At 43.6% G+C, this 13,300-nt stretch overlaps 1 protein-coding gene across 4 annotated transcripts in view; it reads right to left on the bottom strand.

Annotated features, from left to right (window-relative positions):
• The window catches only part of hmcn1 (hemicentin 1), a 551,025-nt gene that overhangs the window by 245,821 nt on the left and 291,904 nt on the right, over positions 1-13,300 (bottom strand). For all 4 annotated transcript variants that reach the window (XM_063064023.1, XM_063064025.1, XM_063064024.1 and 1 more), the window contains exon 29: positions 5,868-5,994. In XM_063064023.1, coding sequence (XP_062920093.1) covers positions 5,868-5,994 — 127 coding nt within the window. The remainder of the gene's footprint in view (positions 1-5,867; positions 5,995-13,300) is intronic.

The following is a 13,300-nucleotide window of genomic DNA, read 5'->3' as shown; positions in this document are numbered from 1 at the left end:
AACATTCGAAGGGTTTCAATGAGATCCCACCTCATCCTTCTGAATTCCAGGGAGTACAGGCACAGAGACACCAGATGTTCTCTTTCCAGAAACATCTTTGTGAACTCCTCTGAACCCTCTCCATCTTTCCTTAGATAAGGAGCCCAAAACTGTTCACAATACTCAAGGTGAGGCCTCACCAGTGCCTTATAAAGCCCCAGCATCACATCCCTGCACTTATGTTCTGGACCTCTTGAAACGAATGTTAACATTGCATTTGCCTTCCTCACCACTGACCCAAACTGCAAGTTAACCTTTAGAGTGTTCTGCACAAGGACTCCCAAATCCCTTTGCATCTCAGATTTTTGGATTTTGCTCCCCATTTAGAAAGTAGTCTGCACATTTATTTCTTCTACCAAAGTGCACGGCCATGCATTTTTCAACATTGTATTTCATTTGCCATTTTCTTGCCCATTCTCCTAATCTGTCTAAGACCTTCTGTAGCCTTCCTGTTTCCTGAACACTACCTGCCCCTTCACCAATCTTCATATCAACTGCAAATGTGGCAACAAAACCATCTATTCCATCATCTGGATCATTGATATACAGCATAAAAAGCAGTTCCAACACCAACCCCTGTGGAATACAACTAGTCACTGGCAGCCAACCAGAAAGGGATCCTTTTATTCCCACGTTTGCCTCCTACTAATCAACCAATGCTCTAACCATGCCAGTAACTTTCCTGTAATACCATGGGCTCTTAACTTGGTAAGCAGCCTCATGTGTGGCAACTTGTCAAAGGCCTTCAGAAAATCCAAATATACAATATCCCCTTTATCTATTCTACTTGTAATCACCTCAAAGAAAACCAACAGGTTTGTCAGGCAAGATTTTCCCCTAAGGAAATCATGCTGACTTCGTCCTATCTTGTCCTGTGTCACCAAGTACTTCACAATCTCATCCTTAACAATTGATTCCAACATCTTCCAACCACTGAGGTCAGGCTAACTGGTCTATAATTTTCTTTCTGCTGCCTTCCTCCTTTCTTAAAGAGTGGAGTTACATTTGCTATTTTCAGTCCTCTAGAACCATGCCCGAGCCCAATGATTATTGCAAGACCATTACTAATGCCTTCCCAATCTCTACCACTACGCCTTTCAGAACCCTTGGTGCAGTTTATCTGGTCTGGGTGACTTGTGTACCTTTAGGTCTTCAGCTTTTTGAGGACTTTCTCCCTAGTAATAGTAACTGCACTCAATTCTCTTCCCTCACACCCTTCAACACCTGGCACACTGCTGGTGTTCATTAGTTCATCTACCATTTCCTTGTCCCCCTTTATTTCTCTGGCCTCATTTTCGAGTGGTCCTATATCCAATCTCATCTTTTATTTTTTATATAATTGTAAAAGCTTTTTTCTATCCACCCTTGATATTATTTGCTAGCTTGCTTTCATATTTCATCTTTTCCCTCCTAATGATTTTTTAGGTTGCTTTCCATAAGTTTTTAAAAGCTTCCCAATCCTCTATCTTCCAGCTAATTTTTGCTTTGTTGCATGCCCTCTTTTTAGCTTTTACATTAGCTTTGACTTCCCTTGTCAGCCACAGTTGCCATTTTGCCATTTGAGTATTTCTTTGTTTTTGGAATACATATGTCCTGCATCTTCCTCATTTTCCCCAGAAACTCAAGACATTGCTGCTCTGCTGTCACCCCTGCCAACATCTCCTTCAAATTTTCCTTGACCAACTCCTCTCTCATACCACTGTAATTTCCTTTACTCTGCTGAAATACTGCTATGTCAGACTTTACTTTCTCCTTATCAAATTTTCACATTGTGATCACTACCTCCTAAGGGTCCCTTTACCTTAAGCTCCAGAATCACCTCTGGTTCATTACATAACATCCAATCTAATATAGTTGATCTCCTCGTGGACGCAATGACAAACTGCTCTAAAAAGCTGTCTTGTGGGCATTCAAAAAATACACTCTCTTGAGGTGCATTACCAACCTAATTTTCCCAATCTACCTGCATGTAAAAATCTCCCATGACTAGCATAACATTAACCTTTCGACACGCCTTTTCTATTTCCCATTGTAATCTGTGGTCCACATCCCAGCTACTGATTGGAGGCCTGTATATAATTGTCATCAGTGTCCTCTTACCCTTGCAGTTTCTTAACTCAACCCACAAGGATTCAAGCAACATACATCAAAGTTGCTGGTGAATGCAGCAGGCCAAGCAGCATCTGTAGGAAGAGGTGCAGTCGACGTTTCAGGCCGAGACCCTTCGTCAGGACTAACTGAAGGAAGAGTGATTAAGGGATTTGAAAGTTGGAGGGGGTGGGGGAGATCCAAAATGATAGGAGAAGACAGGAGGGGGAGGGATGGAGCCAAGAGCTGGACAGGTGATAGGCAAAAGGGGATACGAGAGGATTATGGGACAGGAGGTCCGGGAAGAAAGACAAGGAGGTGGGGGGTGACCCAGAGTATGGGCAAGAGGTATATTCAGAGGGACAGAGGGAGAAAAAGGAGAGTGAGAGAAAGAATGTGTGCATAAAAATGAGTAACAGATGGGGTACGAGGGGGAGGTGGGGCCTTAGCGGAAGTTAGAGAAGTCGATGTTCATGTCATCAGGTTGGAGGCTACCCAGACGGAATATAAGGTGTTGTTCCTCCAACCTGAGTGTGGCTTCATCTTTACAGTAGAGGAGGCCGTGGATAGACATGTCAGAATGGGAATGGGATGTGGAATTAAAATGTGTGGCCACTGGGAGATCCTGCTTTCTCTGGCGGACAGAGCGTAGATGTTCAGCAAAGCGGTCTCCCAGTCTGCGTCGGGTCTCGCCAATATATAAAAGGCCACATCGGGAGCACCGGACGCAGTAAATCACCCCGGTCGACTCACAGGTGAAGTGATGCCTCACCTGGAAGGACTGTTTGGGGCCCTGAATGGTGGTAAGGGAGGAAGTGTAAGGGCATGTGTAGCACTTGTTCCACTTACACGGATAAGTGCCAGGAGGGAGATCAGTGGGGAGGGATGGGGGGGGACGAATGGACAAGGGAGTTGTGTAGGGAGCGATCCCTGCGGAATGCAGAGAGAGGGGGGGAGGGAAAGATGTGCTTAGTGGTGGGATCCTGTTGGAGGTGGCGAAAGTTACGGAGAATAATATGTTGGACCCGGAGGCTGGTGGGGTGGTAGGTGAGGACCAGGGGAACCCTATTCCTAGTGGGGTGACGGGAGGATGGAGTGAGAGCAGATGTAGGTGAAATGGGGGAGATGCGTTTAAGAGCAGAGTTGATAGTGGAGGAAGGGAAGCCCCTTTCTTTAAAAAAGGAAGACATCTCCCTCGTCCTAGAATGAAAAGCCTCATCCTGACAGCAGATGCGGCGAAGACGGAGGAATTGTGAGAAGGAGATGGCGTTTTTGCAAGAGACAGGGTGAGAAGAGGAATAGTCCAGAAAGCTGTGAGAGTCAGTAGGCTTATAGTAGACATCAGTGGATAAGCTGTCTCCAGAGACAGAGACAGAAAGATCTAGAAAGGGGAGGGAGGTGTCGGAAATGGACCAGGTAAACTTGAGGGCAGGGTGAAAGTTGGAGGCAAAGTTAATAAAGTCAATGAGTTCTGCATGCGTGCAGGAAGCAGCGCCAATGCAGTCGTCGATGTAGCGAAGGAAAAATGGGGGACAGATACCAGAATAGGCATGGAACATAGATTGTTCCACAAACCCAACAAAAAGGCAGGCATAGCTAGGACCCATACGGGTGCCCATAGCTACACCTTTAGTTTGGAGGAAGTGGGAGGAGCCAAAGGAGAAATTATTAAGAGTAAGGACTAATTCCGCTAGACGGAGCAGAGTGGTGGTAGAGGGGAACTGATTAGGTCTGGAATCCAAAAAGAAGCGTAGAGCTTTGAGACCTTCCTGATGGGGGATGGAAGTATATAAGGACTGGACATCCATGGTGAAAATAAAGCGGTGGGGGCCAGGGAACTTAAAATCATCGAAAAGTTTAAGAGCGTGAGAAGTGTCACGAATATAGGTCGGAAGGGATTGAACAAGGGATGATAAAACAGTGTCGAGGTATGCAGAAATGAGTTTGGTGGGGCAGGAGCAAGCTGAGACAATAGGTCGGCCAGGACAGGCAGGTTTGTGGATCTTGGGTAGGAGGTAGAAACGGGAAGTGCGGGGTGTGGGAACTATAAGGTTAGTAGCAGTGGATGGGAGATCCCCTGAGCGGATAAAGTCGGTGATGGTGTGGGTGACAATGGCCTGGTGCTCCTTGGTGGGGTCACGATCGAGGGGTAAATAAGAGGAGGTATCCGCGAGTTGTCACTGTGCCTCGGCAAGGTAGAGGTCAGTACGCCAGACTACAACAGCACCCCCCTTATCGGCGGGTTTAATAATAAGGTTAGGATTAGTGCGGAGGGAGTGGAGAGCAGAGCGTTCCGAAGGAGTGAGGTTGGAATGGGGACAAGGTGCGGTGAAGTCGAGACGGTTGATGTCCCGTCGGATTCAACATCTTCTGATCCTATGTCTCATGTTTCTAATGATTTGATGCCATTCTTTACCAGCAGAGCTATGCCATCACCTCTGCCGACTTTCCTATCCCTCCAATACAATGTGTAACCGTGGATCTTCAATTTCCAACTACAACCATCCTTCAGCCACACTTCAGCGATGGCCATAACATTATTCCTGGCAATCTGTACAAGTGCACCAAGATCATCCACTTTATTTCTTATACTCTGTGCATTGAGTTATGTACTGTATTTGCTGACCTTTTTTGATTTTGCATCCCTAATGCACTGATACTCACCCCACTGGCTGCAATTTTGTCCTATCATCTGCCTGCACTTCCTGACAGTCTGACTGCACACTATCTTTGCTTTTTTACCATCCATCATTTGACCCTTCACTCCGGTTCCCATCCCCCAGCCAAATTAGTTTGCACCCTCCCCAACAGCTCTAACAAACCTGCCTACAAGAATATTGGTCCCCTTGGATTCAGGTGTAAACCTTGTTTGTCAGGAGCTGTTCCTCGACCTTGTCAGTCAGGAGCTGAAGTTGGGTGTACTTCCTGCGGATGTAGTCATCAGAGAAACTGTTAGGTATCCTGTAATCCAACATTTTACAGGACAAGTATTCCACTGTTTGAACTACCATCTTGCCTACACTTCTTATATCTTTGTCTCTCAAGCCTTAGCTTCTCAAACTAAGTTCTACAATCAAATAAGTAACTCCAAAATACCCAGCACTGTTAACCGCTGCCTTTTCTTGCCAAAGCCTGACAATGCTAATAGTGGCCCACTCCAACAATGGCCACTCTGCTTCAACCTAACTTATTTTTGTTGGCCTTTGCTAAGTTACTAATAACCTAAGTGATCTCCCATTCCACAGACAAGTCCCAATAGGCACTACTCACTTTTTAAATACTAGTACGTAAACTCAGGAAGTAACTATCTCCAACACTTTTTGCAACCTCCTGGTTTGCAGACAAATTCCGAGGCATCGCTTACTTTTTAAAACATGGGAAGGATCAGTGAGGCAGCATGAACACAATAGGTTGAATAACCTTTTAAATTGTAAGAAAATAAGAGAAAATGTTTCATAATTCTTAAGTTAAAAAAAAATGAAATACATTGCTAACCACTGCTCCAAACTTTACTTCAGGGTAGGCTGATTGCTTGAAGCAGATCACGCATAAACATCCAAAAAGCTTGCAAAGGAGGGAGAAAAATGTACATGTTTCTATTTTGCTCTATTTCTCTCTGTTTCATGTAGTTCTGAGCAATATGACCTTGAAGTCAGAGAACATTAGCTTGTACACCTAGACCACTGTGATTAAAGCACCTCCAACAGCAGATTATTGGTATGGTAGGCAAAGGAGCTTACCTGTTGTCTTTGTACCACTGAATGTGGGGAAAGGGAATGCCTTGGACTTTACACTCAAGCGTTGCTTCCTGATTCAGAATCACTGATACTTCACTTGTAGTGCCAGCGCCCATTATACTTGGAGGGACTTCGGGAAATCAGATGCAGGAGAAGTAAAGGAAGAAAGATAAACAAAACAGACTGAGGTAAGTGGTATGAAAACTAACAGAAACTTGGTTCATTACATATTTAGAAAAATCTGGGTGAAGGGCAAAAACAAGGCAATAAACAGGGTTGTAAAGATTAGGATCTGGAATTAATCAACCATTAGTGATGATATAAGATGAAGTAAATGCTTTTAAATTTATAGAAGGAATGAACATCAAAGGAGATGAGGGATTCCCTGGCTTCAAGATTCTCTGAAGAGAATTACACTGCATATCTGTCAATAAACAATTGAATACAGTTGAAGTCAGAAGTTTACATACACCTTAGCCAAATATAATTAAACTCAGTTTTTCACAATTCCTGACATGTAATCCTGGAAACCATTCCCTGTTTTAGGTCAGTTAGGTTCACTACTTTATTTTAAAAATGTGAAATGTCACAATCATAGTAGAGAGAGTGATTTATTTCAGCTTTTATTTCTTTCATCACTTTCCCAGTGGGTCAGAAGTTTACATACACTTTGTTAGTATTTGGTAGCATTCCCTTTAAGTTGTTCAACTTGGGTTCAAATGTTTTGGGTAACCTTCCACAAGTTTCTCACAATAAGTGCTGGAATTTTGTTCCATTCCTCCAGACAGAACTGGTGTAACTGAGTCAGGTTTGTAGGTGTCCTTGCTCACACATGCTTTTTCATTTCTGCCCACAAATCTTACATCAGATTGAGGTCAGAAAATGATGTCAAGTCTGGTTCATCCTTGGGAGCAATTTCCAAACACCTGAAAGTACCACGTTCATCTGTACAAACAATAGTACGCAAGTATAAACACCATGGGACCACACAGCCGTCATACCGCTCAGGAAGGAGACGCGTTCTGTCTCCTAGAGATGAACGTACTTTGGCGCGAAAAGTGCAAATCAATCCCAAAACAACAGCAAAGGACCTTGTGAAGATGCTGGAGGAAACAGGTAGACAAGTATCTATATCCACAGTAAAACAAGTCCTATATCGACATAACCTGAAAGGCTGCTCAGCAAGGAAGAAGCCACTGCTCCAAAACCGCCATAAAAAAGCCAGACTACAGTTTGCAAGGGCACATGGGGACAAAGGTCTTACTTTTTGGAGATATGTCCTCTGGTCTGACGAAACAAAAATTGAACTGTTTGGCCATAATGACCATTGTTCTGTTTGGAGGAAAGAGGGTGAGGCTTGCAAGCTAAAGAACACCATCCCAACCGTGAAGCATGGGGGTGGCAGCATCGTGTTGTGAGAGTGCTTTGCTGCGGGAGGGACTGGTGCACTTCACAAAATAGATGGCATCGTGAGGAAGGAAATTTATGTGGATACATGGAAGCAACATCTCAAGACATCAGGCAGGAAGTTAAAGCTCGGTCGCAAATGGGTCTTCCAAGTGGGTAATGACCCCAAGCATACCTCCAAATTTGTGGCAAAATTGCTTAAGGACAGCAAAGTCAAGGTATTGGAGTGGCCATCACAAAGCCCTGACGTCAATCCGATAGAAAATTTGTGGGCAGAACTGAAAAAGCATGTGCAAGCAAGGGCAAACTTGATTCAGTTACACCAGTTCTGTCTGGAGGAATGGAACAAAATTCCAGCAACTTACTGTGAGAAGCTTGTGGAAGGCTACCCAAAATATTTGACCCAAGTTAAGTAACTTAAAGGCAATGCTACCAAATACCAACAAAGTGTATGTAAACTTCTGACCCACTGGGAAAGTGATGAAAGAAATAAAAGCTGAAATAAATCATTCTCTCTACTATTATTCTGACATTTCACATTCTTAAAATAAAGTAGTGATCCTAACTGACCTAAGACAGGGAATGTTTTCTAGGATTAAATGTCAGGAATTGTGAAAAACTGAGTTTAAATGTATTTGGCTAAGGTGTACGTAAACTTCTGACTTCAACTGTATATGGTCACTTAAGTCTGATCTTCCAATCAATAAGATTGTAGCTGATCAAATTGTAACCTTTACAATAAGTTCCCTGTTCCCCGAGATAACATATAACCCCTCGTTTATCAAAAATATATCAATTTTTGCTCTACAAGATATTCAGACTTCTTTCAATACTCTTTGAGGAAGATAGAGATACAATTCTGATGTTGGATCCCATCCCAAAATGTCACTGAGTTTGTTTTTTGAAAAATAGTTCCAAAGAGTCATGTGTCTCCAAAAAAAATTTCCACATCTGTCTCAAATTCAACTCCTTAACATATATTAAAAAAAACTTAGAGATACAACACAGAACGTACCCTTCCAGCCCAACAAGCTACACGGCCCAGCAACCCACCTATTTAATGCGAGATTAATCACTGGACAACTTATAATTAGCAATTAACCTACTAACCAATACGTCTTTGGAATGCGGGAGGAAACCAGAGCAGCCAGAGGAAACCCACATGTTCACGGGGGCAGACGTACAAACTCCTTACAGACGGTATCAGAATTGCACTCTGAACTCTGACGTCCCAAGCTGTAATAAGCCTTGCAGTAATCGCTATGCTACCCTGGTGCCAATTTTACATAATGACCCAAGTTCTAGTTTCAACCATGAGGGTGTATCCTCTACATTGACCCTGTCAAGAATCTTCAGCACTTTAATATGTTTCAATCAAGTACCTTTTTATTCTTCTAATCTCTAGAAGATATGACCCAACATGACACGATGTTGCAGCAGCTAAAACTGCTGTCCCTTAGCTCCAATAGCCAAGGTTGAACCTGGGTCTCGGGTGCTGTCTGTGTGAAGTTTGCCCATTCTCCTTGTGACCACACGAATTCTCATCAACAGCCCTGGTGTCCTCCCATATCCAAATGACATGCTGGTTGGTTGATTTGTTATTGTACATTACTGCATTGTACAGATGATTTGTAAACGAATCAAAGGGAAGTTAATGGGCATAGTGTGAATGAATAAGATGCTAGGCTCTAGAAAAACTGGGAGGGGGAATTGGACTATTAGGATTGCTCCCCTGGGAGTCAGCATGTTCCAATGGACAAAATAGCCTTTTCCGTTGTGACTAGTGGATCTGTTCTGGGACCTCTACTTTTCGTGATTTTTATTAACGACCTGGATGTGGGGGTAGAAGGGTGGGTAGGCAAGTTTGCAGACAACACAAAGGTTGGTGGTGTTGTAGATAGTGTAGAGGATTGTCGAAGATTGCAGGGAGACATTGATAGGATGCAGAAGTGGGCTGAGAAGTGGCAGATGGAGTTCAACCCGGAGAAGTGTGAGGTGATACACTTTGGAAGGACAAACTCCAAGGCAGAGTACAAAGTAAATGGCAGGATACTTGGTAGTGTGGATGAGCACAGGGATCTTGGGGTACATGTCCACAGATCCCTGTAAGTTGCCTCACAGGTAGATAGGGTAGTTAAGAAAGCTTATGGGGTGTTAGCTTTCATAAGTCGAGGGATAGAGTTTAAGAGTTGCGATGTAATGATGCAGCTCTGTAAAACTCTGGTTCAGCCACACTTGGAGTACTGTGTCTAGTTCTGGTCACCTCACTATAGGAAGGATGTGGAAGCATTGGAAAGGGTACAGAGGAGATTTACCAGGATGCTGCCTGGTTTAGGGAGTATGCATTATGATCAGAGATTAAGGGAGCTAGGGCTTTACTCTTTGGAGAGAAGGAGGATGAGAGGAGACATGATAGAGGTGTACAAGATATTAAGAGAAATAGATAGAGTGGATAGCCAGTGCCTCTTCCCCAGGGCACCACTGCTCAATACAAGAGGATATGACTTTAAGGTAAGTGGTGGGAAGTTCAAGGGGGATATTAGAGGAAGGATATCAGAGAGTGGTTGGTGCGTGGAATGCACTGCCTGAGTGAGTGGTGGAGGCAGATACACTAGTGAAGTTTAAGAGACTACTAGACAGGTATATGGAGGAATTTAAGGTGGGGGGTTATATGGGAGGCAGGGTTTGAGGGTTGGCACAACATTGTGGGCCGAAGGGCTGTAATGTGCTGTACTATTCTATGTTCTATGTTCTATAATAAGAAGCCTGCAAATCTATCTTCTCAGGATAAACCCCTAAAAGAGATTTCAGTCCAGCAACAACAGGAATTCTGCAGATGCTGGAAATTCAAGCAACACAGATCAAAGTTGCTGGTGAACGCAGCAGGCCAGGCAGCATCTTTAGGAAGAGGTACAGTCGACGTTTCAGGCCAAGATCCTTCGTCAGGACTAACCTGATGAACGGTATTGGCCTGAAATGTCGACTGTACCTCTTCCTAGAGATGCTGCCTGGCCTGCTGCGTTCACCAGCAACTTTGATGTCTGTTGCTTCAGTCCAGTAATCTTTCTCTGAACTGCTTCCAATGCATTTACGTTCATCTTGAAAAAAGGAGACTAATTCTGCATACATTACTAATGTTACTGCCCTATGTAATCGAAGCCTAAACTCCTTCCTTTTGTATTCAAATCTCTTCGCAAAAAACTATAGCAGTATTAGCTTTCTGAACATTTGCTGGATTTCTATGCTTGTCTTCTGTGATTCGTGAACTAGAACATTCAGAGTAAAGAGATTTATACTTATGCGTACTAGCTTACGCTGTAGCCTACGCAAGTGGGCTACGCCGTTGTGAGCATTTATATTTGTGCGTTGGTGTGTCTGCATCGCTCTGCAATTCACCACCAAAAGTTGGCGGTGGGGTTTCTATGCCACTGTGTTGAGTTTCTTCGTGTTGAAACTCAACACGAAGAAACTGAAACTGAAGGAGGGTGAATTTTCTGTATGTACAGTGTAGTGTCACTTAACAGAATTGGGAACTTTGAGCCAAAATCGGATTCAAAAGGCTTCATGGTCATGGTAGTCTTTCTCGGGGTAAACAAGCTTAAGGCGAGCGTCTTTTTCCACAAAAGCAAAAATCCTCTTTTGGTTAACAAAATCAGGTACTAATGTCGGTCTTTTTTAAATTCAAAATGTATCCTCCACAATTTCGGAGGTCTGTAAAGCTTTATGGAAAGCATTGCAGCCAGAGTTGCTACCAAACGGACCAATCACAGTTGTTTCGGTCTGCGTTGCCATGACGTGTAGTTACATTTTGGGAGAGGTGCATGTTAGGCTACAGCGTAGGTATCTACGGCATTGATTTGACGCACAAGTATAAATCAGCCTTAAGGCACATAAAATACTGGAGGGACTCAATAGGTCAGGCAGCATCTATAGAAATGAATAAACGTCAACATTTTGGGGTGAGACCCGTCTTCAGGACTGGAAAGAAAGGGGGAAAGATGCCAGAATAAAAAGGTGGGGAGAGGGGATCTAGGACTTGGTAGAAGATGATGTGTGAAGACAGGTAGGTGGGAAAGGTAAAGGCTGAAGAAGGAGGAGTCTGATAGGAGAAGAGAGTGGACCATGGGAGAAAGGGAGGGGAAAAAGGAAGAAGAAAGGCCATCAGGGGGCAATGATTGGCAGGTGAGGAAAAGAAGTAAAAGGCTAGATCAGAATTAGAATCAGGTTTATTATCACCAACATGTGACGTGAAATTTGTTAACTTAGTAGCAGCAGTTCAATGTAATACATAATATGGAAGAAAATAAATAAATAATAATAATAATAAACAAACAAATCTTATTCAACATATATATAGAGTATACGTATATTGAATAGATAAAAATCACGCAAAAAACAGAAAAACTATATATTTTTTAAAAAGTGATGTAGTGTCCAAGGGTTCAATGTTCATTTAGGAATTGGATGGCAGAGGGAAGAAGCTGTTCCTGAAATGCTGAGTGTGTGCCTTCAGGCTTCTGTATCTCCTACCTGATGGTAACAGTGAGAAAAGGGCATGCCCTCGGTGTTGGAGGTCCTTAATAATGGACACAGCCTTTCTGAGACACCGCTCCTCAAAGATGTCCTGGGTACTTTGTAGGCTAGTACCCAAGATGGAGCTGACTAAATTTACAACCCTCTGCAGCTTCTTTCGGTCCTGTGCAATAGCCCCTCCATACCAGACAGTGATGCAGCCTGTCAGAATGCTCTCCATGGTACATCTATAGAAGCTTTTGAGTGTATTTGTTGACATGCCAAATCTCTTCAAACTCCTAATAAGGTATAGCCACTGTCTTGCCTTCTTTATAACTGTATCTATATGTTGGGACCAGGTTAGATTCTCAGAGATCTTGACACCCAGGAACTTGAAACTGCTCACTCTCTTCACGTCTGATCCCTCTATGAGGATTGGTATATGTTCGTTTGTCTTACCCGGAACCCTTCCGGAAGTCCACAATCAGCTCTTTTGTCTTACTGACATTGAGTACCAGGTTGTTGCTGCAGCACCACTTCACTAGTTGACATATCTCACTCCTGTACGCCCTCTTGTCACCACCCGGTGGAGCATCAGCAAATTTATAGATGGTATTTGAGCTATGCCTAGCCACACAGTCATGGATATAGAGAGAGTAGAGCAGTGGGCTAAGCACACACCCCTGAGGTGCACCAGTGTTAATCGTCAGCATGCAGGAGATGTTATCACCAATCTGCACAGATTGTGGTCTTCCGGTTAGGAAGTCGAGGATTCAATTGCAGAGGGAGGTACAGAGGCCCAGGTTCTGCAACTTCTCAATCAGGATTGTGGGAATGATGGTATTAAATGCTGAGTTATAGTCGATGAACAGCATCCTGAGATAGGTGTTTGTGTTGTCTATGTAGTCTAAAGCCATGTGGAGAGCCATTGAGATTGTATCTGCCATTGACCTATTGTGGTGATAGGCAAATTGCAATGGGTCCAGGCCCTTGCTGAGGCAGGAGTTCAGTCTAGTCATGACCAACCTCTCAAAGCATTTCATCACTGTAGATGTGAGTGCTACCAGGCGATAGTCATTGAGGCTGCTCACGTTATTCTTCTTAGGCACTGGTATAATTGTTGCCTTTTTGAAGCAAGTGGGAACTTGTCCGTAGTACTGAGAGGTTGAAAATGTCCTTGAATACTCCCGCCAGTTGGTTTGCACAGGTTTTCAAAGCCTTACCAAGTACTCCATCGGGACCTTCCGCCTTGCGAAGGTTCACTCTCTTTAAAGACAGTCTAATATTGGCCTCTGAGACAGAAATCACAAGGTCTTCAGGTGTAGCAGGGAACTTCACACCCGTAGTTGTATTCTCCCTTTCAAAGTAGGCATAGAAGGCGTTGAGTTCATCTGGTAGTGAAGCATCACTGCCATTCATGCTACTGGCTTTCACTTTGTAGAAAGTAATGTCTTGCAAACCCTGCCAGAGTTGCTGTGCATCTGATGTCGACTCCAATCTTGTTCAAAATTGTCTCT

This window comes from Mobula hypostoma, chromosome 12 (assembly GCF_963921235.1).
Source record: "Mobula hypostoma chromosome 12, sMobHyp1.1, whole genome shotgun sequence".
NCBI classification, from domain to species: domain Eukaryota; kingdom Metazoa; phylum Chordata; class Chondrichthyes; order Myliobatiformes; family Myliobatidae; genus Mobula; species Mobula hypostoma.
Note: the sequence above shows the minus strand (reverse complement) of the source record. Positions and strands in the feature narration are given on the sequence as shown.